The 25,899-nt window shown below is 47.1% G+C and overlaps 1 protein-coding gene across 1 annotated transcript; it reads left to right on the plus strand.

The window, feature by feature from the left end:
* Positions 1-2,290: 2,290 nt before the first annotated feature.
* LOC137309039 (uncharacterized) lies at positions 2,291-25,667 on the plus strand. Its single transcript, XM_067977379.1, has 2 exons — positions 2,291-2,821; positions 24,445-25,667. The coding sequence occupies exon 2, from the start codon at positions 24,552-24,554 to the stop codon at positions 25,635-25,637; it is 1,086 nt and encodes a 361-aa protein (XP_067833480.1). The 5' UTR covers positions 2,291-2,821; positions 24,445-24,551; the 3' UTR covers positions 25,638-25,667.
* The last annotated feature ends 232 nt before the right edge of the window (positions 25,668-25,899 follow it).

Genomic DNA, 25,899 nt, shown 5'->3' on the forward strand with positions numbered 1-25,899 from the left:
CTCATACTTTATTCTCATCCTCTACTGTGAAGACTGATACAAAGTAAGTATTGAACAAGTCTGCCATTTTCTGATTTTCAATTACTATATCACCTGTGTCTGTCTTTAAGAGACCCACATTACCCTCAGTCACCTTCTCACTTAAAATTCTTGTAAAATCCTTTAGTGCTGTCCTTGATATCCTTCACAAGATTTTTCTCGTTTTTCTTTTTTGCAGCTCTTACTACTTCGTATCTTAGTGCCCCTTTGCTTTTCTTTATATCTCTCCCAATCCGCGTGATATCTACTGCTCTTTGGCTTAGTATGAGCCCTTTTAGTTTTATACCATCTCTCACTTCTCTTTTTGTCCAAGGTTGTTTAATTATGCGAATAGAGCTCTTGCCCCTTAGGGGTATACAGGCATTGTATTCTACCAAATATTTCTTTGATCATCTCTCATTGTACATCTGTACTTTTATCCGTTAATAGTTCTGCCTAGTCTACGGTGGTCAATTCCTGCCTCATCCCACCAAAGTCCGCCTTGCCTAAATTTAAAATCTTAGTTTGTGACTCAACCTTCTCCCTCTCAAACCTAATATTAAATTCAATCATGTTATGGTCACTGTTAGCTAGGTGTTCCCTTACTGTCAGATTATTGATGAATTTAGGCTCATCACTAAATCTAATATGGTCTGTTCTCAAGTTGGTTCATTGACATATTGTTCCAAAAAACTGTCTTGAGTACACTCAAGAAATTCACTGCCTTTGGAAATCGGCTGTTCTGCTTCTCCTTATCTATGTGAAATCAACATGCTTCTCTGATCTCCATGTTTATGCATCCCACTACTTTATCACTGCTATCAGGAGGTCTGTAGACAACTCCCACCAAAGTCTCACATCCTTTTATAATCCTCTGTTCTACTGCCTGTTCACCCTTCTTGATATCCCCTCTGTCTAATGCTGTAATAGTGTCCTTTATCAATATTGCTATTCCTCCTCCTTTTCCAATTTCCCTGACCTTTCTAAAGACCTTATAACCTGGTATATTTATCTCCCAGTTATGCCCAGCTTGTAGCCAGGTCTCAGTGATGGCCACTACGTCATACATTTTAAACTGAATTTGTGCTTTTAGTTCACTTGTTTTAGTCCTTATGCTACATGCATTAGTGTATAGAACTCTTATTTGGGCAACAGACCCTATCCTGCCCTTTTGCCCTGATGCTGTTTTACTCACATTTTTTAGCTTATCACACTCCTTGATTTTCATTTCTCCTATTGTATTTTTATCAGTTATTCTATTATTATTCCCTATTTTTTTTCTGAACCTGAAGTATTTATATTACCTTTAACACTATTGATGATCTGGACTTCACTCTCATCCCTTTTTCTTATCTTTAGCCTATTTTCACTTTTATTTTCATTTCTGCCTGAGCACCCCCACTTTATTGATTTAAGGTCCTTTCTACAGCCCTGTTTATCCTTCCAGCTAGGACCTTGGTCCCAGTCGAGTTCAGGTGCAGCCCATCCCAGTGGTACAGTTCCTTTCTGTCCCAGTACTGGTGCCAGTGTCCCATGAAATGCAACCCCTCTTTCCTACACCAATCCTTCAGTTACGTGTTTACTTTCCTAATCTCTTTGTCCCTATGCCAATTTGCACGTGGCTCAGGTAATCATCCTGAGGTTATACCCCTCGAGTTCCTGCCTTTTAATTTAGCTCCTAACCCCTGATACTCCCACAGCAGGACATCCACCTTGTTCTTTCCTATGTCATTGGTCCCGGCGTGGACCACGACAACTGGATCTTCCCCCTCCCTTTCCAAATAGCTTTCCAGTTGCTTCGAGATATCCCTTACCCTGGCACCAGGTAGGCAACACACCCTTCGGGGCTCTCATCGTGACTGCAGAGGCTGCTATCTTTCCCCCTAATGATTGAATCCCCTATAACTGCCTCATTTCTATTCTGCTCCTCCTCCCTTTTGCAGATTACCGTCTGCTCCACGGTGCCTTTGTTAGTGTTGTGGCAGTCCTTCCCGCAGCATTTCTCCTTATCCTCACAGGTAGCAAGTATCTCCTACCTGTTGGACAAGACCATTGTCTGCGGAACCTCCTTCTCTCCCTCCCCGAGGTACCCCTACCCTTCTGACTGACAGTCACACTCTACCCTTCCTGTACCTGTGCTTTCCTCTGGGGTGTCACTGTGCTCTAGAGAAAACCATCCAGAAATTACTCCCCCTCCCTTATGTGTCGGAGTGTCTCTAACTCACACTCCAGCTCAAAGACCCTGAGCTGGTGTGACTCAAGGCAGAGACATTTCCTGCATTTGTGGCAATTCAGGACAGCCTCACTGTCCACAAACTCCCACATACTGTAATCCCGACACACTGCCTGTGCTGCCATTACTATTCTTTCTTTATTCATTTATTTATTAGTTTGTAGTAGAATAACTTGAGGTCTAGATTATATTTGGTAGATGGGTTTTAGCTTGGTTTCTAATTAATTAGTAATTAATTACACTGAATATTTATTTATTTACTTACTTACTTAACTAAGTTGCACTTAGCTCAAATTCCTCGGGCTCCGCTGCTCCTCCCTCTGCACTGACTATGACGTCCCTTTTTCAGCGTTTGTTTTAGTCTCTGCAGCTCTGTCTCCGCCGTGCTCTTTTTAAATGTGCCGGTTCTCCCACGGTGCTCTGCCTCTGACAATGAAGGTACACTGATGGTGTGTGACTTGGAGGACAAACCCTGAGTCTACTGGAAGAGGAGATGTTAGACTTAATAAGAAGATGCACAGGACAGCCTCTTAGGAGAGGGCGAGGTGAGAGGCAAGCTGGCAAGAGAAGGTTGGTAAAGGCAAGGTTCATCAAATGTAATTTCAGCTTCATGTGCTTTCTCAAAGTATTGCACTATTCTTATACGTGGCTGCTATTTTGTCAAGGGCAAATGTCACTGTGTGCAAAGCTAAACAAGCTCTTCTGTCTTGGCTTGGCCTGCTGCTTCAGCATGCAGATAGGCCTGTGCGGCCACTTCACTGAACACCAAAGCATCTGGAAATGTAGATATCATATTCGACATAGGATAACATGGCCTAAATGAACATTTTGAACAAGTTGTTTAGAACTGCTTGAAGTGTTCTGAGGAAGGACAACCATGTCAAACACCCAAAGTGTCAGCCTTGGCTCAGTGCTAGCACTCTCACCTCTGAGTCAGAAGTTTGTAGGTTCTGCTGGCCACATTTATTCCTCAAATAACACCAAAAACAGATAATCTGGTAATTTATTTCAATACTGTTTGTGGGACCTTGCTGTACACAAATTGACTGATGCGTTTCCTACATTACAACATCGACTACACTTCAAAAGTATTTAATTGGCTGTAAAACGCTTTGGGACATTGTGGAATGCAAGGTTATCCAAGTTACAGGGGGTGTAGAGCTTTCAGGTTACAGGGGGTGTAGGGCTATCCAAGTTACAGGGGGTGTAGAGCTTTCAGGTTACAGGGGGTGTAGGGCTATCCAAGTTACAGGGGGTGTAGAGCTTTCAGGTTACAGGGGGTGTAGAGCTATCCAAGTTACAGGGGGTGTAGAGCTTTCAGGTTACAGGGGGTGTAGGGCTATCCAAGTTACAGGGGGTGCAGAGCTTTCAGGTTACAGGGGGTGTAGAGCTATCCAGGTTACAGGGGGTGTAGAGCTTTCAGGTTACAGGGGGTGTAGAGCTATCCACGTTACAGGGGGTGTAGAGCTTTCAGGTTACAGGGGGTGTAGGGCTATCCAAGTTACAGGGGGTGTAGAGCTATCCAAGTTACAGGGGGTGTAGAGCTTTCAGGTTACAGGGGGTGTAGAGCTATCCACGTTACAGGGGGTGTAGGGCTATCCAAGTTACAGGGGGTGTAGGACTATCCAAGTTACAGGGGGTGTAGAGCTATCCAAGTTACAGGGGGTGTAGGGCTATCCAAGTTACAGGGGGTGTAGAGCTATCCACGTTACAGGGGGTGTAGGGCTATCCAAGTTACAGGGGGTGTAGAGCTTTCAGGTTACAGGGGGTGTAGGGCTATCCAGGTTACAGGGGGTGTAGAGCTATCCAAGTTACAGGGGGTGTAGAGCTATCCAAGTTACAGGGGGTGTAGGACTATCCAAGTTACAGGGGGTGTAGGGCTATCCAAGTTACAGGGGGTGTAGGGCTATCCAAGTTACAGGGGGTGTAGGGCTATCCAAGTTACAGGGGGTGTAGGGCTATCCAAGTTACAGGGGGTGTAGGGCGATCCAAGTTACAGGGGGTGCAGGGCTATTCAAGTTACAGGGGGTGTAGGGCTATTCAAGTTACAGGGGGTGTAGGGCTATCCAAGTTACGGGGGTGTAGGGCTATCCAAGTTACGGGGGGTGTAGAGCTATCCAAGTTACAGGGGGTGTAGAGCTTTCAGGTTACAGGGGGTGTAGGGCTATCCAAGTTACAGGGGGTGTAGAGCTTTCAGGTTACAGGGGGTGTAGAGCTATCCACGTTACAGGGGGTGTAGAGCTATCCAAGTTACAGGGGGTGTAGAGCTATCCAAGTTACAGGGGGTGTAGAGCTATCCAAGTTACAGGGGGTGTAGAGCTATCCAAGTCACAGGGGGTGTAGAGCTATCCACGTTACAGGGGGTGTAGGGCTATCCAAGTTACAGGGGGTGTAGGGCTATCCAAGTTACGGGGGTGTAGAGCTATCCAAGTTACAGGGGGTGTAGAGCTATCCAAGTTACAGGGGGTGTAGAGCTTTCAGGTTACAGGGGCTGTAGGACTATCCACGTTACAGGGGTTGTAGGACTATTCAAGTTACAGGGGGTGTAGGACTATCCACGTTACAGGGGGTGTAGGGCTATCCAAGTTACAGGGGGTGTAGGACTATCCAGGTTACAGGGGGTGTAGGACTATCCAAGTTACAGGGGGTGTAGAGCTATCCAAGTTACAGGGGGCGTAGGGCTATCCAAGTTACAGGGGGTGTAGAGCTATCCACGTTACAGGGGGTGTAGAGCTTTCAGGTTACAGGGGGTGTAGGGCTATCCAAGTTACAGGGGGTGTAGAGCTATCCAAGTTACAGGGGGTGTAGAGCTTTCAGGTTACAGGGGGTGTAGAGCTATCCACGTTACAGGGGGTGTAGGGCTATCCAAGTTACAGGGGGTGTAGGACTATCCAAGTTACAGGGGGTGTAGAGCTATCCAAGTTACAGGGGGTGTAGGGCTATCCAAGTTACAGGGGGTGTAGAGCTATCCACGTTACAGGGGGTGTAGGGCTATCCAAGTTACAGGGGGTGTAGAGCTTTCAGGTTACAGGGGGTGTAGGGCTATCCAGGTTACAGGGGGTGTAGAGCTATCCAAGTTACAGGGGGTGTAGAGCTATCCAAGTTACAGGGGGTGTAGGACTATCCAAGTTACAGGGGGTGTAGGGCTATCCAAGTTACAGGGGGTGTAGGGCTATCCAAGTTACAGGGGGTGTAGGGCTATCCAAGTTACAGGGGGTGTAGGGCTATCCAAGTTACAGGGGGTGTAGGGCGATCCAAGTTACAGGGGGTGCAGGGCTATTCAAGTTACAGGGGGTGTCGGGCTATTCAAGTTACAGGGGGTGTAGGGCTATCCAAGTTACGGGGGTGTAGGGCTATCCAAGTTACGGGGGGTGTAGAGCTATCCAAGTTACAGGGGGTGTAGAGCTTTCAGGTTACAGGGGGTGTAGGGCTATCCAAGTTACAGGGGGTGTAGAGCTTTCAGGTTACAGGGGGTGTAGAGCTATCCACGTTACAGGGGGTGTAGAGCTATCCAAGTTACAGGGGGTGTAGAGCTATCCAAGTTACAGGGGGTGTAGAGCTATCCAAGTTACAGGGGGTGTAGAGCTATCCAAGTCACAGGGGGTGTAGAGCTATCCACGTTACAGGGGGTGTAGGGCTATCCAAGTTACAGGGGGTGTAGGGCTATCCAAGTTACAGGGGGTGTAGGACTATCCACGTTACAGGGGTTGTAGGACTATTCAAGTTACAGGGGGTGTAGAGCTATCCAAGTTACAGGGGGTGTAGAGCTATCCAAGTTACAGGGGGTGTAGAGCTTTCAGGTTACAGGGGCTGTAGGACTATCCACGTTACAGGGGTTGTAGGACTATTCAAGTTACAGGGGGTGTAGGACTATCCACGTTACAGGGGGTGTAGGGCTATCCAAGTTACAGGGGGTGTAGGACTATCCAGGTTACAGGGGGTGTAGGACTATCCAAGTTACAGGGGGTGTAGAGCTATCCAAGTTACAGGGGGCGTAGGGCTATCCAGGTTACAGGGGGTGTAGGACTATCCAGGTTACAGGGGGTGTAGGACTATCCAAGTTACAGGGGGTGTAGGGCTATCCAGGTTACAGGGGGTGTAGGACTATCCAAGTTACAGGGGGTGGAGGACTATCCAAGTTACAGGGGGTGTAGGACTATCCAAGTTACAGGGGGTGTAGGGCTATCCAGGTTACAGGGGGTGTAGGACTATCCAGGTTACAGGGGGTGTAGGACTATCCACGTTACAGGGGGTGTAGGGCTATCCAGGTTACAGGGGGTGTAGGACTATCCAGGTTACAGGGGGTGTAGGACTATCCAAGTTACAGGGGGTGTAGGGCTATCCAAGTTACAGGGGGTGTAGGGCTATCCAAGTTACAGGGGGTGTAGGGCTATCCAGGTTACAGGGGGTGTAGGACTATCCAAGTTACAGGGGGTGCAGGGCTATCCAAGTTACAGGGGGTGTAGGGCTATCCAAGTTACAGGGGGTGTAGAGCTTTCAGGTTACAGGGGGTGTAGGGCTATCCAGGTTATAGGGGGTGTAGGGCTATCCACGTTACAGGGGGTGCAGAGCTATCCAAGTTACAGGGGGTGTAGAGCTTTCAGGTTACAGGGGGTGTAGAGCTATCCACGTTACAGGGGGTGTAGGGCTTTCAGGTTACAGGGGGTGTAGGGCTATCCAAGTTACAGGGGGTGTAGAGCTATCCAAGTTACAGGGGGTGTAGAGCTATCCAAGTTACAGGGGGTGTAGGGCTTTCAGGTTACAGGGGGTGTAGGGCTATCCAAGTTACAGGGGGTGTAGGGCTATCCAAGTTACAGGGGGTGTAGGGCTATCCAAGTTACAGGGGGTGTAGGGCTATTCAAGTTACAGGGGGTGTAGGGCTATCCAAGTTACGGGGGTGTAGGGCTATCCAAGTTACGGGGGTGTAGGGCTATCCAAGTTACAGGGGGTGTAGGGCTATCCAAGTTACGGGGGTGTAGAGCTATCCAAGTTACAGGGGGTGTAGAGCTATCCAAGTTACAGGGGGTGTAGAGCTTTCAGGTTACAGGGGGTGTAGGACTATCCACGTTACAGGGGGTGTAGGGCTATCCAAGTTACAGGGGGTGTAGGACTATCCACGTTACAGGGGGTGTAGGGCTATCCAAGTTACAGGGGGTGTAGGACTATTCAAGTTACAGGGGGTGTCGAGCTATTCAAGTTACAGGTGGTGTAAGACTATCCAGGTTACAGGGGGTGTAGGACTATCCAGGTTACAGGGGGTGTTGGACTATCCATGTTACAGGGGGTGTAGGACTATCCAGGTTACAGGGGGTGTAGGGCTATCCAAGTTACAGGGGGTGTAGGGCTATCCAGGTTACAGGGGGTGTAGGGCTATCCAGGTTACAGGGGGTGTAGGACTATCCAGGTTACAGGGGGTGTAGGGCTATCCAGGTTACAGGGGGTGTAGGGCTATCCAGGTTACAGGGGGTGTAGGACTATCCAAGTTACAGGGGGTGTAGGGCTATCCAGGTTACAGGGGGTGTAGGACTATCCAAGTTACAGGGGGTGTAGGACTATCCAAGTTACAGGGGGTGTAGGGCTATGCAGGTTACAGGGGGTGTAGGACTATCCAGGTTACAGGGGGTGTAGGACTATCCAAGTTACAGGGGGTGTAGGGCTATCCAAGGTACAGGGGGTGTAGGGCTATCCAAGTTACAGGGGGTGTAGGGCTATCCAGGTTACAGGGGGTGCAGGACTATCCAAGTTACAGGGGGTGTAGGTCTATCCAAGTTACAGGGGGTGTAGGGCTATCCAAGTTACAGGGGGTGTAGAGCTATCCAAGTTACAGGGGGTGTAGAGCTATCCAAGTTACAGGGGGTGTAGGGCTATCCAGGTTACAGGGGGTGTAGGACTATCCAAGTTACAGGGGGTGTAGAGCTATCCAGGTTACAGGGGGCGTAGGGCTATCCAGGTTACAGGGGGTGTAGAGCTATCCAAGTTACAGGGGGTGTAGGACTATCCACGTTACAGGGGGTGCAGGGCTATCCAGGTTACAGGGGGTGTAGAGCTATTCAAGTTACAGGGGGTGTAGAGCTATCCAAGTTACAGGGGGTGTAGGGCTATCCACGTTACAGGGGGTGCAGGGCTATCCAAGTTACAGGGGGTGTAGGGCTATCCAAGTTACAGGGGGTGTAGAGCCATCCAAGTTACAGGGGGTGTAGGGCGATCCAAGTTACAGGGGGTGTCGGGCTATCCAAGTTACAGGGGGTGTAGGGCTATCCAAGTTACAGGGGGTGTAGGGCTATCCACGTTACAGGGGGTGTAGGGCTATCCAAGTTACAGTGGGTGTAGGACTATCCACGTTACAGGGGGTGTAGGGCTATCCAAGTTACAGGGGGTGTAGAGCTATCCAAGTTACAGGGGGCGTAGGACTATCCACGTTACAGGGGGTGTAGGACTATCCAAGTTACAGGGGGTGTCGGGCTATCCAAGTTACAGGGGGTGTAGGGCTATCCAAGTTACAGGGGGTGTAGGGCAATCCAGGTTACAGGGGGTGTAGGGCTATCCAAGTTACAGGAGGTGTAGGACTATCCAGGTTACAGGGGGTGTCGGGCTATCCAAGTTACAGGGGGTGTAGGACTATCCACGTTACAGGGGGTGTTGGGCTATCCAAGTTACAGGGGGTGTAGGACTATCCACGTTACAGGGGGTGTAGGACTATCCAAGTTACAGGGGGTGTAGGACTATCCAAGTTACAGGGGGTGTAGGGCTATCCAAGTTACAGGGGGTGTAGGACTATCCAAGTTACAGGGGGTGTAGGACTATCCAAGTTACAGGGGGTGTAGGGCTATCCAAGTTACAGGGGTGTAGGGCTATCCAGGTTACAAGGGGTGTAGGGCTATCCACGTTACAGGGGGTGTCGGGCTATCCAAGTTACAGGGGATGTGGTACTATCCAAGTTACAGGGGGTGTAGGACTATCCAAGTTACAGGGGGTGTCGAGCTATCCAAGTTACAGGGGGTGTAGAGCTATCCAAGTTACAGGGGGTGTAGGGCTATCCAAGTTCCAGGGGGTGTGGAGCTATCCAAGTTACAGGGGGTGTAGGACTATCCAAGTTACAGGGGGTGTTGGGCTATCCAAGTTACAGGGGGTGTGGGGCTATCCAAGTTACAGGGGGTGTATTGCTATCCAAGTTACAGGGGGTGTAGGGCTATCCAAGTTACAGGGGTGTAGGACTATCCAAGTTACAGGGGGTGTAGGGCTATCCAAGTTACAGGGGGTGTAGGGCTATCCAAGTTACAGGGGGTGTAGGACTATCCAAGTTACAGGGGGTGTAGAGCTATCTAAGTTACGGGAGGTTTAGGGCTATCCAAGTTACAGGGGGTGTAGGGCTATCCAAGTTACAGGGGGTGTCGGGCTATCCAAGTTACAGGGGGTGTAGAGCTATCCAAGTTACAGGGGGTGCAGAGCTATCCAAGTTACAGGGGGTGTAGGGCTATCCACGTTACAGGGGGTGTAGGGCTATCCAAGTTACAGGGGGTGTAGGACTATCCAAGTTACAGGGGGTGTAGGGCTATCCAAGTTACAGGGGGTGTAGAGCTATCCAAGTTACAGGGGGTGTAGAGCTATCCAAGTTACAGGGGGTGTAGGACTATCCAAGTTACAGGGGGTGTAGGGCTATCCAAGTTACAGGGGGTGAAGGGCTATCCAGGTTACAAGGGGTGTAGGGCTATCCACGTTACAGGGGGTGTAGGGCTATCCAAGTTACAGGGGGTGTGGGACTATCCAAGTTACAGGGGTGTGGAGCTATCCAAGTTACAGGGGGTGTCGAGCTATCCAAGTTACAGGGGGTGTAGGACTATCCAAGTTACAGGGGGTGTAGGACTATCCAAGTTACAGGGGATGTCGGGCTATCCAAGTTACAGGGGGTGTAGGACTATCCAGGTTACAGGGGGTGTAGGGCTATCCAAGTTACAGGGGGTGTTGGGCTATCCAAGTTACAGGGGGTGTGGGGCTATCCAAGTTACAGGGGGTGTAGGGCTATCCAGGTTACAAGGGGTGTAGGGCTATCCACGTTACAGGGGGTGTAGGGCTATCCACGTTACAGGGGGTGTAGGGCTATCCAAGTTACAGGGGGTGTGGGACTATCCACGTTACAGGGGGTGTAGAGCTATCCAAGTTACAGGGGGTGTAGAGCTATCCAAGTTACAGGGGGTGTAGAGCTATCCAAGTTACAGGGGGTGTAGGGCTATCCAAGTTACAGGGGGTGTAGGACTATCCAAGTTACAGGGGGTGTAGGACTATCCAAGTTACAGGGGGTGTAGGGCTATCCAAGTTACAGGGGGTGTTGGACTATCCAAGTTACAGGGGGTGTAGGGCTATTCAAGTTACAGGGGGTGTTGGGCTATCCAAGTTACAGGGGGTGTGGGGCTATCCAAGTTACAGGGGGTGTAGAGCTATCCAAGTTACAGGGGGTGTAGGGCTATCCAAGTTACAGGGGGTGTAGGGCTATCCAAGTTACAGGGGGTGTCGGACTATCCAAGTTACAGGGGGTGTAGAGCTATCTAAGTTACAGGGGGTGTAGGGCTATCCAAGTTACAGGGGGTGTAGGGCTATCCAGGTTACAGGGGGTGTAGGGCTATCCAAGTTACAGGGGGTGTAGGGCTATCCAAGTTACAGGGGGTGTAGAGCTATCCAAGTTACAGGGGGTGTTGAGCTATCCAAGTTACAGGGGGTGTAGGGCTATCCACGTTACAGGGGGTGTAGGGCTATCCAAGTTACAGGGGGTGTAGGACTATCCAAGTTACAGGGGGTGTGGGGCTATCCAAGTTACAGGGGGTGTAGGGCTATCCAAGTTACAGGGGGTGTAGGACTATCCAAGTTACAGGGGGTGTAGGACTATCCAAGTTACAGGGGGTGTAGGGCTATCCAAGTTACAGGGGTTTGGGACTATCCAAGTTACAGGGGGTGTAGAGCTATCCAAGTTACAGGGGGTGTAGAGCTATCCAAGTTACAGGGGGTGTAGAGCTATCCAAGTTACAGGGGGTGTAGGACTATCCAAGTTACAGGGGGTGTAGGACTATCCAAGTTACAGGGGATGTAGGGCTATCCAAGTTACAGGGGGTGTCGGGCTTTCCAGGTTACAGGGGGTGTAGAGCTATCCAAGTTACAGGGGGTGTAGGACTATCCACGTTACAGGGGGTGTAGGACTATCCAAGTTACAGGGGGTGTAGGACTATCCAAGTTACAGGGGATGTAGGGCTATCCAAGTTACAGGGGGTGTCGGGCTTTCCAGGTTACAGGGGGTGTAGAGCTATCCAAGTTACAGGGGGTGTAGAGCTATCCAAGTTACAGGGGGTGTAGAGCTATCCAAGTTACAGGGGGTGTAGAGCTATCCAAGTTACAGGGGGTGTAGGGCTATCCAAGTTACAGGGGGTGTAGGACTATCCAAGTTACAGGGGGTGTAGGACTATCCAAGTTACAGGGGGTGTAGGGCTATCCAAGTTACAGGGGGTGTAGGACTATCCAAGTTACAGGGGGTGTAGGGCTATCCAAGTTACAGGGGGTGTAGGACTATCCAAGTTACAGGGGGTGTAGGACTATCCAAGTTACAGGGGGTGTAGGACTATCCAAGTTACAGGGGGTGTAGAGCTATCCAAGTTACAGGGGGTGTAGGACTATCCAAGTTACAGGGGGTGTAGGGCTATCCAAGTTACAGGGGGTGTAGGGCTATCCAAGTTACAGGGGGTGTAGGACTATCCAAGTTACAGGGGGTGTAGGGCTATCCAAGTTGCAGGGGGTGTAGGACTATCCAAGTTACAGGGGGTGTAGGACTATCCACGTTACAGGGGGTGTAGGGCTATCCAAGTTACAGGGGGTGTAGAGCTATCCAAGTTACAGGGGGTGTAGGGCTATCCAAGTTACAAGGGGTGTAGGACTATCCACGTTACAGGGGGTGTAGGGCTATCCAAGTTACAGGGGGTGTAGGGCTATCCACGTTACAGGGGGTGTAGGGCTATCCACGTTACAGGGGGTGTAGGGCTATCCACGTTACAGGGGGTGTAGAGCTATCCACGTTACAGGGGGTGTCGAGCTATCCAAGTTACAGGGGGTGTAGGACTATTCAAGTTACAGGGGGTGTAGGGCTATCCAAGTTACAGGGGGTGTAGGGCTATCCAAGTTACAGGGGGTGTAGGACTATCCAAGTTACAGGGGGTGTAGGGCTATCCAAGTTACAGGGGGTGTAGGACTATCCAAGTTACAGGGGGTGTAGGACTATCCAAGTTACAGGGGGTGTAGGGCTATCCAAGTTGCAGGGGGTGTCGGACTATCCAAGTTACAGGGGGTGTAGGGCTATTCAAGTTACAGGGGGTGTCGGGCTATCCAAGTTACAGGGGGTGTAGGACTATCCAAGTTACAGGGGGTGTAGGGCTATCCAAGTTACAGGGGGTGTAGGGCTTTCCAAGTTACAGGGGGTGTAGGGCTTTCCAAGTTACAGGGGGTGTAGGACTATCCAAGTTACAGGGGGTGTTGGACTATCCAAGTTACAGGGGGTGTAGGGCTATCCAGGTTACAGGGGGTGTAGGACTATCCACGTTACAGGGGGTGTAGGGCTATCCAAGTTACAGGGGGTGTAGAGCTATCCAAGTTACAGGGGGTGTAGGGCTATCCAAGTTACAAGGGGTGTAGGACTATCCACGTTACAGGGGGTGTCGGGCTATCCAAGTTACAGGGGGTGTAGAGCTATCCAAGTTACAGGGGGTGTAGGGCTATCCAAGTTACAAGGGGTGTAGGACTATCCACGTTACAGGGGGTGTCGGGCTATCCACGTTACAGGGGGTGTCGGGCTATCCACGTTACAGGGGGTGTAGGGCTATCCACGTTACAGGGGGTGTAGGGCTATCCACGTTACAGGGGGTGTAGGGCTATCCACGTTACAGGGGGTGTAGAGCTATCCACGTTACAGGGGGTGTAGAGCTATCCAAGTTACAGGGGGTGTAGGACTATCCAAGTTACAGGGGGTGTAGGGCTATCCAAGTTACAGGGGGTGTAGGGCTATCCAAGTTACAGGGGGTGTAGGGCTATCCACGTTTCAGGGGGTGTTGGACTATCCAAGTTACAGGGGGTGTAGGACTATCCAAGTTACAGGGGGTGTAGGGTCATTCAAGTTACAGGGTGCCGTCTGTCTATGAGAGCGCCTGCAATTGGAGGCAACCTATTGACATGGGTAGGGAATTGGTTCGGAGGTAGGAGACAGAGGGTAGTGATAATGAGTATATACTCCAATTGGCAGGATGTGACTAGTGGTGCCTCCCAGGGTCCTGCATTACTGCCTCAGCTTTTTACTGTATTTATTAATGACTCAGATGAAGGATTGGAGAGCGTATATCTAAGTTTGATGACGTCACTAATTTAAGTGGCACAGTAAATTGTGTTGATCGGAGCAGAAAATCTCAGTGGGATAATGATAGATTAAGTGAGTGGGCAGAACTGTGGCAGATGAAATTGAAATGTGGGAAGTATGAGGTCATCCACTTTGGACCCAAGAAAGATAGATTAGAGTATTTTTTAAATGCTGAAAAGCTAGGAACTACGGAAGAGCAGTGAGATTTAGGGGTCCATGTACAGAAATCACTAAAAGGCCAGGGGACTACAAAAGTTATGCGAGTTATTTAAAGCCCTGGGTAGGCTACATCTGGAGTACTGCATTCAGTTGCATCGAAAATAGGAGCAAGAGTAGGCCATTCGGCCCTTTGGGGCTGCTCCGCCATTCAAAATGATCATGGCTGATCGTCTAACTCAGTACCCTGTTCCCGCTTTTTCCCCATATCCCTTGATCCCTTTAGCATTCAGTTCTGGGCACCATACCTCAGGAAGGATATATTGGCCTTGGAGGGAGTGCAGATTCACCAGAATCATACCTGGGCTAAAAGGGTTAAATCATAAGGTCAGGTTGCATGGACTCGGCTTGTATTCCCTTGAGTATAGAAGATTAAGGGGTGATCTAATTGAGGTGTTTAAGGTGAGTAAAGGATTTGATAAAGACAGAGATAAACTAATTCCTCTTATGGGAGAGTCCAGAACAAGGGGGCATCACCTTAAAATTAGAGCTAGGCCGTTCAGGATGTCAGGAAACACTTCTTCACACAAAGGATAATGGAAATCTGGAACTATCTCCCCAAAAAGCTGTTGAGGCTGGGGGTCAATTGAACATTTCAAAACTGAAATTGATAGATTTTTGTTAGGCAAAGGTAGTAAGAGTTATGGAACCAAGGCGGGTAGATGGAGTTAAGGTACAGATCAGCCATAATCTAATTGATTGGCATAACAGTCTCAAAGGGCTGAATGGCCTAATCCTGTTCCTATATTCCTGTGTTCCTGAGTCACAGTGGCTGTATGCGCAAGCATATTCAGCTTTTGCATATTCAGTAGTCCCAAATGACAGTTCCTGGTATTTTATTGCTTTAACAAGATATTCAAACCATATCGATTTCTCAGGTTCTGGCACTGAGTATTAGAAAGGACTATAAATCTGACAGTGAGGAGATTTTCTAAAGAGCATTTTTATATATGATGGTGCCTTGAAATTGTTTTATTGGAGGAGACTAAGTTAGCCAAACTACAACGTGCAAGAGCGCCACAACTATTTTTGCCTTACAACGCCAAAGTAGCACCATGATCAACATGAGCATGCACTTACCTGTAACAAGTTTACTGAGATTTACTGGGGAGAGGAGATCATTTCGTCTGTGCTTGTTCACACCCTTAAAAAAAAATCACTAGGTCACGCCTCCCTCAGCAGATCTTATAGACTGCGACAAATTTTCCTCTAGATCACCAAGCTAAATCGTACATATGTGGAGTCAGTATTGTGGAGGGGCCTCAGAATAAATTCACTAGGGTAAATTTTGCAAGGCTTTGCACCACAAGCAGGATCTCACACACAACCAGCGCATATTGGAAAATCACAGATACCTTGCCTGCCTTTTGCAAGCAGCCAACAGATATTGGAAAATCTGTCCATTGATTTCAATGTGCGAAAAGTTGCAGGCAATTAGTGCACTATTTTTTCATATTTGCTGGCAACATGCAAGGCCCCATACTGCTGATGGGGCCTCACAAGACCTATCTACTGTGTCAATCTATAACCATCAGCTCCTAGAACTTTATAGGGCAAATTCACTGATCCCGTGTACCCATCAGTGTGCCATGCTCCAAGCAAATGTAGGTCAGTGATATAGCGAAAACACTGTAGTGCCAATTCTCTGACCTGCACTTCCTTAGAGCACAGCTCCCCACTCAAATTGGTAAATGTATCCTATGGGGTTTTCTGTTGTCCTATATAAATTCAAACTAATTTGAACTGAAAAGAATTGTTTCACTATTACATGCTGCACTGACAGAACAAAATAATACAAATAACCTGCTCACCAATGCTCAGCTTGGGTTCTGCCAGGATCACTTGGCTTCTCACTTCATTACAGTCTTGATCCAAACATGGACACAAAATCTGATTTCCAGAGGTGAGGTGAGAGTGACAGCCCTGGACATCAAGGCAGCATTCATGTGCGGCACCAAGGAGCCCTAGTAAAATTGAAGTCAATGGGGATTAGGGGGAAAACTGTCCAGTGGCTGGAATCATTCTTGGCACAAAGGAAGTTGGTTGTGGTTGTTGGAGGCCAATCATCTCTGCCTCAGGACATCACTGCAGGAGTTCCTCAGGTTAGCATCCTAGGCCCAACTATCTTCAGCTGCTTCATCAATAACCCTCTATCATAAGGTCAGAAGTAGGGCTGTCACTGATGATTGCAAAGTGTTCAGCTGCATTTGTAATTCCTCAGATAATAAACCAGTCCATGCCTATGCAGCAAGACCTGCACAACATCCAGGCTTGGGCTGATAAGTGCAAGTAACATTCGCACCATACAAGTGTCAGGCAATGACCATGTCCAATAAGAGAGAGTCTAACCACCTCCCCATGACATTCAATGGCATTACTATCGCTGAGTCTCCCACCATCAACATCCTGGGAGTTACCATTGACCAGAAACTCAACTGGACCAGCCACATACTAGAGTGGGTCAGAGGCTGAGTATTCTGCAGCGAGTGGCTCATCTCCTGACTCCCCAAAGCCTCTCTACTGCCTACAAGGCACAAGTAATGAGTGTGATGCAATACCCTCCATTTAGCTGGATGGGTGCAACTGCAACAACACCCAAGAAGCTCGACACCATCCAGGACAAAGCAATCTGCTTGATCGGCACCTCATCCATTAGCCTAATCATCCACTCCCTCCACCACCGGCGCACTATAACTGCAGTGCGTACTGTCTACAGGATGTACTTCAGCAAGTAGCCAAGGCTTCATTATCAGCATCTCCCAAACCTGTGTCCTCCACCACTTAGGGCAGCAGGTGTATGGGAACACCATCACCTCCAAGTTTCCCTCCTAGTCACAAACCATCCTGACTTGGATATGTATCGCGGTTCTTTCATCGTCACTGGGTTAAAATCCTGGAACTCCTTATCTAAGAGCATTGTGGGAGCACTTTCACCACATGGTAAGCACCAGTTCAAGAAGAAGACTCACCACCACCATCTCAAGGGCAACTATGGATGGGCAATAACTGCTGGCCCTGCCAACGATGCCCACAAATCCCAAGAATGAACAAAAAATATTGAATTTTTCTAAAGAACAAAACGAAAATGGACCTTATTGAATTTTTACCCCATTGAATATAAAAGGAAGGATGTGATATTCGATTTGCATAAGAGATAATTGGGGTACTTTTGGGCACCACACAATAATAAGAATATTACAGCCATGCAAAAGGTAGAGTGAAAATTTACTAAAATTATACCAAGAGGCACTGACAGAAACAGTTAGAGACATATGACCAGCTTGTGCTTTTACCTAGAGGCGTATTTGCAGGCTGACGTGGGTGTTATATTGATGGGTTTTTACGGTAGATAGTATCCTTTGACTCAGTATCACCAGCCACTCCTGTAAGTGAGCCTTCCATGCCTTTTTAATGAGAGTGTGCCTTTACCTATTCAGTATTAAGGTAAATGTGGTGAGATCCAGAGGGTTGATAAAGAACCCTTGTGACTGTATTTCGGCTTACTGGAATATATCAAATTCCACCATGTGATATCCTCATCTGCAATAGGTGAGTGACTATACACTTTATCAGACCATGGCTCAGGGTATAAACCACTAGACACATTTATTGAATATTAAACAAGCAAATCAACAGTAGATAGTGAAAACAGTATATTTACAGTAATTACAATTCACATTATTGGCCCCAAAATGTCCTGTGCAGACCATGTACAAGGCTCATTAAAGGACATCTGATCACATTCTCAGTCCCAATGGGCTGGAACCATGGGTATGTCAGCTCCAGTAAGCAATTAGCCAGTGTTGAATAATGGAGGATAAGAATTGATAGACATTTTGGAGTTGTGCTTCATTTCTTCTGAGCGAAGGAGCGCTTAAAATGCCATCGATTTTTTTTGCAATGTTTACGGTATGTTTTTCGTACCATGTTATTTATTTGTATTAGTCATTTTTCTGTATTTAATATTTTAATTAATAATTTTTAGAAAGATTTTTGAGGCCTAATTTTTGTTTTATCCCGATGGTAAGTTTACTTTTAAAGTGCCTCAAAATCAGCATTTTATCTTTGAGGTAATTCATAAGAAGGTATGCCAGGGAGATCAGCAGGCAGCAGAACATAACTGCAGTGGGAATAGAATGCCAGTGCAGATTGTGGAGGGGGAGAGAATGCCAGCATAGATTGGGGAGGGGGGGACAATGCCAGTGTAGATGGGGGGGAGAGAATGCCAGTGTAGATTGGAGGGAGGGGGAGACAATGCCAGTGCAGATTGTGGAGGGGGAGAGAATGCCAGCATAGATTGGGGAGGGTGGGATCAATGCCAGTGTAGATGGGGGGGGGGGGGAGGAGAGAATGCCAGTGTAGATTGGAGGGAGGGGAGAAAATGCCAGTGCAGATTGTGGAGGGGGAGAGAATGCCAGCATAGATTGGGGAGGGGGGACAATGCCAGTGTAGATTGGGGGGTGGGGGAGAATGCCAGTGTAGATTGGAGGGAGGGGGGAGAATGCCTGTGTAGATTGGAGGGAGGGGGGACAATGCCTGTGTAGATTGGAGGGAGGGGGGACAATGCCAATGTAGATTGGAGGGAGGGGGGACAATGCCTGTGTAGATTGGAGGGAGGGGGGAGAATGCCTGTGTAGATTGGAGGGAGGGGGGACAATGCCTGTGTAGATTGGAGGGAGGGGGGAAAATGCCAGTGTAGATTGGAGGGAGGGGGGACAATGCCTGTGTAGATTGGAGGGAGGGGGGACAATGCCTGTGTAGATTGAAGGGAGGGGGGAGAATGCCTGTGTAGATTGGAGGGAGGGGGGACAATGCCAGTGTAGATTTGGGGGGGGGGGAGAGAATGCCAGTTTGGATTGGGGGAGGTGGGGAGACAATGTCAGTGTAGATTGGGGGGCGGGGGGGAGAGAACGCCAGTGTAGATCGGAGGGAGGGGGGAGGACAATGCCAGTGTAGATTGGGGGGCGGAGAGAATGCCAGTGTAGATTGGGGGGGGAGAGAATGCCAGTGTAGATTGGGGGGAGAGTATGCCAGTGCAGGTTAGGGGGTGGAGAATGCCAGTGTAGATTTGGGGGGGTGAATGCCAGCTGGATGGCTGGTGGTGGTTCTGCGCACCACAACAGTCTTTAATACACCTGGTTGGTTTCTGCATCCCCAGTAAGCAGTTTTAATTTTATTCTTCAATTTCTTCCATAGATTATGATCTTGAACTATCCCCCGGGTCTCCAGCTCTTTATCTTTCTCTCTTACCCCCGCCCCCATGGCCTCCAGCTATATTCTGGTGGAAGACCGCTGGCTGCTGGTGGCTGGCTTCTGATGACTAACAATGAACTGACTGCTGGTAGCATGACTTGAACTACTGGCTCCTGGTGACTTGCTGTGGGCTAGTCCAGTGTAAGTACCAGGATATGCCCACCTGGGACTTCCACTGCTGGTCCTGCAGGAGGTGATCCCTTAAGATGCATTACTTGTGGTGTGGGCACTCACCATTGCCATGCAAATAAAGGGATCACCTCCTGCAGGGCCAGCAGTGGAAGTCCCAGGTGGGCATATCCTGGTACTTACACTGGACTGTGCCCCCTGCCCCTGCTGCCTGCCCCTGCCCCTGCCCCCTGTCCCTGCCCCCATGGATTTTAAGTTCCTTTATGTCTAGATAGGAAAAAGTATCCTCCAAAATACTGGAAAATGCACCAAAGTTTTAAAAATTGGAATTTTCTGAGGGTCATGCCCCCAGGCTCCTGTAGAAAATAATTTTCATGCATGATGTACAATGTACCCACTTCTAAAATTGTCACTATACCACTGTCTCAAGATTAGAAAGAAAGAACTTACATTTATATAGTACACTTCATGTGCCCTGGATGTCCTAAAATGCATCACCACCAATTAATTACTTTGTGAAGCGTAGTCACTATTATTACATAGGCAAGTGCAGTAACCAAATTGTTCACCGCAAGGTCCCACAAACACCAATGCGATAAAAGATGCTTTTGGTGGTGCTGCTTGTGACATAAATATTGGCCAAGATACTGGGAGAAATCCTCTGCTCTTCAAATAGTGCCATGAGACTTTTCACAACTGTAAAAAAGTTAAATGGGACCTCAAGTTCACGTTGTATCTAATAGGTGGTACCTCCAGCAGCTCTCTCTTACACTGAAGTGCCAATGTAGATTTTGGGTTCAAATCCTGGAGTGGGGCTTGAGTCCACATCTTCTGATACAGAGGCAAATGAACCAAGCTATTTCTATTGATAAAACAAGATTAGTGTACTGATGCTTCCCTTGTTCATTGGATCTTCCTCCTAGTTTTAACCTTCAGATAAGGTGGGAGCCATGCTTAGCTAATTCGTGACATTTCAGCTATTAAAGTACTCCTGTTGTAAATTATTGGGAATATTCATCAAGGTGGCAGGAGAAAGTTAGAGGACAGAAAATCATGCTGATGGTGACATATTGATATGAAATGCATGCAATGGTAAGTAATCAGCAGAGAATGATGACATTTCTTAATCACATGCCAAGAATTTGTACAGGAATGTGCTGTGATTATTCGGGTCTTAGCATTATGCATGTACCATAGTATCATAGTAGGTACAGCACAGGAGGAGGCCATTTGGCCATTCGTGTCTGTGCCGGCTCTTTGAAAGAGCTATCCGATTAGTCCCATTCCCCTGCTCTTTCCCCATAGCCCTGTAAATGTTTTCCCTTCAAGTATTTATCCAATTCCCTTTTGAAAGTTACCGTTGAATCTGCTTCCACCGCCCTTTCAGGCAGTGCATTCCAGATCATAACTACTCGCTGCATAAAAAATGTTTCCTCATGTCGCCTCTAACTCTTTTGCCGATCACCTTAAATCTGTGTCCTCTGGTTACTGACCCTTCTGCCACTTGAAACAGTTTCTCCTTATTTACTCTTTCAAAAGCGTTCATGATTTTGAACACCACTATTAAATCTCCCCTTAACCTTCTCTGTTCGAAGGAAAACAACCCCAGCTTCTCCAGTCTCTCTTCTGAAGTCCCTCATCCCTGGTACCATTCTGGAAAATCTCTTCTGCACCTTCTCTAAGATCTTGACATCCTTCCTAAAGTGTGGTGCCCAGAAATGGTCACAATACTCCAGCTGAGGCCTAACCAGTGTTTTATAAATGTTTAGCATAACTTCCTTGCTTTTGTACTCTATGCCTCTATTAATAAAGCCCAGGATCCCATATGCTTTTTTAACAGCCTTCTCAACTTGTCCTTCCACCTTCAAAGATTTGTGTACATACACCCCCAGGTCTCTCTATTCCTGCACCCCCTTTAAAATTGTACCATTTAGTTTATATTGCCTCTCCTCATTCTTCCTGCCAAAATGTATCACTTCGCACTTCTCTGTGCGAAATTTCATCTGCCATGTGTGCGCCCATTCCACAAGCCTGTCTATGTCCTCTTGAAGTCTATTACTATCCTCCTCACGGTTTGCTACAGTTCCAAGTTTTTGTAGGGTGTTTTGGGGTTGTTCTCACCCTATTGATCGGTGCAGATATCTGGCCGCCGGTCTTGCCAAGGAACACTTATACCTCACGGATCGGGGGTTCAGGAAAACGGGACTTATGCTAACGCACCCAGTGATGGATCACGTAGCTGAATAGCACAGAGAACACACAAACTTGGTGTTTGAATTGAATTGGAATGTTGGTTTTATTATACCGTCAACACGAAGAAAATAACGATAAAAACGGTCCTACACAGTACATTGAGTTACACACACCCACTACAGTACTTTATCCCACTAAATTAAGAGGTTGGTGGGGACCCTGGAGACACCTATCTCTCTCACACACACACACACACACACACACACACACATATGGTCGAGGCTCACCAATCCTTTGCACTTGCAGGCCTGGCTGACCGGTTCTCTCACATAGGGTTCGTTGGTTTTGCTGGAAGCCGCTCTCCTCCATAGAGAGCTCGGGTGAGCAAGAGAAGCAGAACAAGAGAGAGAGGGGTTTCGAGCTTCCACTAATATACCCCTCTCTTACAATGGTCTTCGTCACTAAATGAGGCTCTTCATGTCTGTTTATAAACAGTTCTTACAAAGTCCTTGATGGCTTTTGATGGTCTCTCATCATGTTGTAATTGCTCCTCTCGATGGGTCATTGTTCTACGAATTAATTCCGATTTGTTGAGCACTTGCCACACAAGGCTTCCTTTTTATCCCACGTCCTAGGTGTCGATTGGTTTCGCATCAGAACCAAGGCATGGCCCCGCTATGTCTGGAGCAGTTGCCTCTCTCAATGGCCGACTGCCTCTCGAATTAGTGCTGAGTGTTGACCTCCTGCTGTAGGTTTTGCATTAAAACAGAGGCATGTCTGAAGCAGTAATTCTCCCACATTCCACTGTGTGTGTTGTTGATTTGACTGGTGACCTCTCACCTATCCTTCCATCTTAAGATTTTGGTCAATGGCCAAAGTTTTACATCCTCAGGGAAAAGGTGGAATTCCCAGAATTCTTACATTTTGTGTCATTCTCAAATTTTGAAATTGTGCCCTGTACACCCAAGTCCAAGTCATTAATATATATCAAAAAAGCAGTGGTCCTAGTACTGACCCCTGGGGTACACCAGTCTGAAAAACAACCGTTCACCACTACTCTCTGTTTCCTGTCACTGGCTACAACAAATATATTAAGCGTCAATTGTTTCAGTTCATAACTGTTGGACAATGCATAAGGGACTCTTTGAAGATTTGGATTTTATTTCAAAAATTTGTAATATATGCCAAGTTTTAAATATGTCAAGTTTCTTCTGCTCCTTTGACTATCTGTCATAGATAGTCCTGATTTGTGCTCTATACCTTTTACATTGTCATTTATATACACTGTACAACTAAGCTAGAGGTGAGGATGATGGAGTGAATGCAGTTTACTTGGATTTTCAGAAAGCATTGGTGAAGTTCCACATGAGATTACCAGGATTTTGAAGAGGTTTCGAAAGGCAAGAAGGAAGGTGACAAGGTGAAGGTGTTTAGGGAGGGAGTTCTAGAATGTAGGACTGAGATGGCTGATCTTCTGCCACTGATGGTGGATTGGAGGGGGGGTGTACAAGTCCTCAAAATCAGAGGAGTGAATGGCAATGGCTGAAAGAGGTTATAGAGGTTGGTGGGGGGGGGGGGGGTGGTAGGTGAGGCCATGGAGGAATTTATAAACAAGTGTGAGGATATTGAATTCAGTGTGTTGGAGGAAATTGGAGTTCAGTGAAGACAGAAGTGATAGGTGAGTGTGAGTTAAGACACGATGCGAGTGGCAGAATTTTGGACTAATAGAGTGAAGCTCAGGAGCAGGCATTGAAGAAGTCAGGTCTGGAGGTAACAAAAGCATGGATAAAGGTTTCAAACTCGGTGACGAGGTAAGAGCGGAGGTGGGTGACGTTCTGGAGGTAGAAGTAAGCAATATTGATGATGGATAGGATGTTGGGTTTGAAACTCAGCTTAAGGTTAAACAGAGTGTGATCCCTTTGATTGAACCTGAAGAAGCAGCTAGGGAGGGGGAGGGATCAGGGCAAAAGGATACAGAGTTAAATTTAATGAAATTGATGACAAGTTGTCTAGAGGGTAGAAATTCCACTGGGGTTCCCTGATCTCCCAGTGCAACTTCAATCGAAGATTGGCGGAAACCTGGAGAAATGACATTAACAGCTGGATACGCCATTTCTCCAGGGTTTCTACTGATCTTCCACCAAAGTTATGGTATGAGTTTGGAAGAATCCCCCATGAAATGCCAGGCGTAGATGTTTTCAGAATTGGCTTAGCAACAGAAAATGGAGGGCGGTGATCAATGCTCTTCACAGGAAATTGTTCCGGGATCTCTGCTCTACACAATGTTTGTGAATGATATGGAACAGAGTGTTTCCAGTATTAGTATTACATTTGCTGTTGATGCATAGCTTGGGGCAGGTAATAAGTACAGAGGAGATTATTGTCGAAGAAACTTGGACTAAGTTATGTATATAAGCTAAAATATGAATTTAATGTGGACAATGTAGGAAATGAATAAAAGAACAGTTAACAGTAAAAGCCTTGAATTTTGTCAATCTATTCCAAAGTTCTTCTTTCAGTTCTGGTCTTTATCATGTTGGCCCTAGAGAAAGAAAATATTTACCTTCTGGCTGGCCATAGGTTTTCATTAGGCTCTGCTGAGATCCTCTGATCTGAGTGGTGCTGGGCTCAAGGTCTAAGGCCTACTCTGGGTGCCAATCTAAATGAGTACCTGCCCAGTGTTGAGGCAAGTAGAAGCTACCATTAGGTTTCTTCAGTGCAAGCACTCTTTACCCTCCCCATCGGGAAAATCCCAGACCAATGCAAAGGGGTTGCAGATCCAGTATCATGGTCTGCAACTCATCCTTCTTTGCTCCTTTGCACTTATAGCTGCAGGTCTCCCATATCTGTGAATTACTGTATCCAACAATCTGCTGTGAGTTGTCTTCGATTTAATAGAATCTATTCACAGGCATCTTTTATGATGAGAACAACACAGTTTACATTTTATAACGTTATATATTATGTATACACATTGCTCTTTGATTTCAAATAACATCTTATTCTTATTTGCATTTAGGTGTTCTACTGATCCTGGCACTGACAGAAGAACTAATATCCACTGCACAAGAATTGTCTCCTAACTCATGGTCTCAAAACCATCTAATAGACTTAACTACTGTAAGCATGGTGATGCCCAAACCTAGTGCCACTCCCAAGATGACAGACCATACTAACTGGCACAGGACCTCAGATACAGATGGGAATATCTTGAAATATCTTCAGATAGTCCATAACACGAAGCTGATGGATATCAGCTTAATTGAACCTACACCTACTGTCATCCAGCCGCTTCTATCAGCCTCATCACAGGATGTCGCCCGTAATTATCACAGAACAATGGAGGCCACAGTTTCCTTATATAATCAAAGTACTTTGCATTCAGAGCCAGCACCTTCAAAGGAGAGACTGTCTCCTCTTCACAAAGATGACTTAGTGGAGCCTGCGCAACTTCATGGAAATGTAATGCTGCATTCTTCATTTTCTACTAGAATATACCACAGAGATTTTGAGACAGTCTCTTCATCTGTTAATCATCAATCTGAGCTTGTTTCAAGAACCTCAGATATCCATAACATCACTATGTTGATATTCTCAAATGATGTAGCTACACTGAATCAGGCTGACAACTTGCATGACCTTAAGAATCTTTGGCAAGCGGAGGGATCAAACATTACAGAAGAAAGGGATTCACAGACACCACTTCTTCCTGCCTTGCCAAGTAGTCTGATGATTAGTTCTGTCTCACAGGTCGCTTCTACCTTTGATAGCTTGTCATTAAAATCACAGCCAGGTCTAAACTTGGATTTGTCTATCATAACAGCAGGTGAATATCCCCCATATATAGATACACTTCAGGATTTATTGAAAGTTAGTGATAAAAACCTATCCGTCGTGTTTGGATCTTATATTTCAACCTCCATGACAACATTCAGCACTATGGAAAGTGATGCTTTAGCTCATGGCATTCTGCCAACTATGTCTACACCTGGGATCTCTTCAACCTTGTCAGAATCTGACACAACAGCAGCAGGGAGCTTCCTGAACAGAATAGTTCCTGCTGGGACTAGGGGCCCTGAAACACCTGGCAACATTTCCCATGTAACTGAAGTAGATAAGCCACAACAAAAAGCAACTATCTGCCTCAGCAAAGTTGACATAGCCTGGATTATTCTGGCAGTCAGTGTGCCTGTTTCATCATGCTGTAAGTAAGGAGTTTAATTTCACTATTATATGGGTATAGATGGATGAATAGTTTAGATAATCAGCCTACATGTGGCTACAATAATGATTAGCAATTCAACAGAGAGATCAATGTCCAGTACAACTGAAAAAAACTCAGAAATGTGTGCACGCAATGAGGAGCTTCTAGGACAATCTTACACCGAAAGGAGTGTAGAAAGGCTAATTTATAGCAAGAATAATGTCATATCATTTTAATAATTGAGACCATTACTTCAGGTTTCAGTCTAAG

The sequence above is a fragment of the Heptranchias perlo genome, unplaced genomic scaffold, assembly GCF_035084215.1.
Source record: "Heptranchias perlo isolate sHepPer1 unplaced genomic scaffold, sHepPer1.hap1 HAP1_SCAFFOLD_1458, whole genome shotgun sequence".
Lineage (NCBI taxonomy): Eukaryota > Metazoa > Chordata > Chondrichthyes > Hexanchiformes > Hexanchidae > Heptranchias > Heptranchias perlo.

Coding starts and splice junctions, on each gene's coding strand:
- LOC137309039 (XM_067977379.1), top strand. CDS start 24,552: ATGGTGATGCCCAAACCTAGTGCCACTCCCAAGATGACAGACCATACT.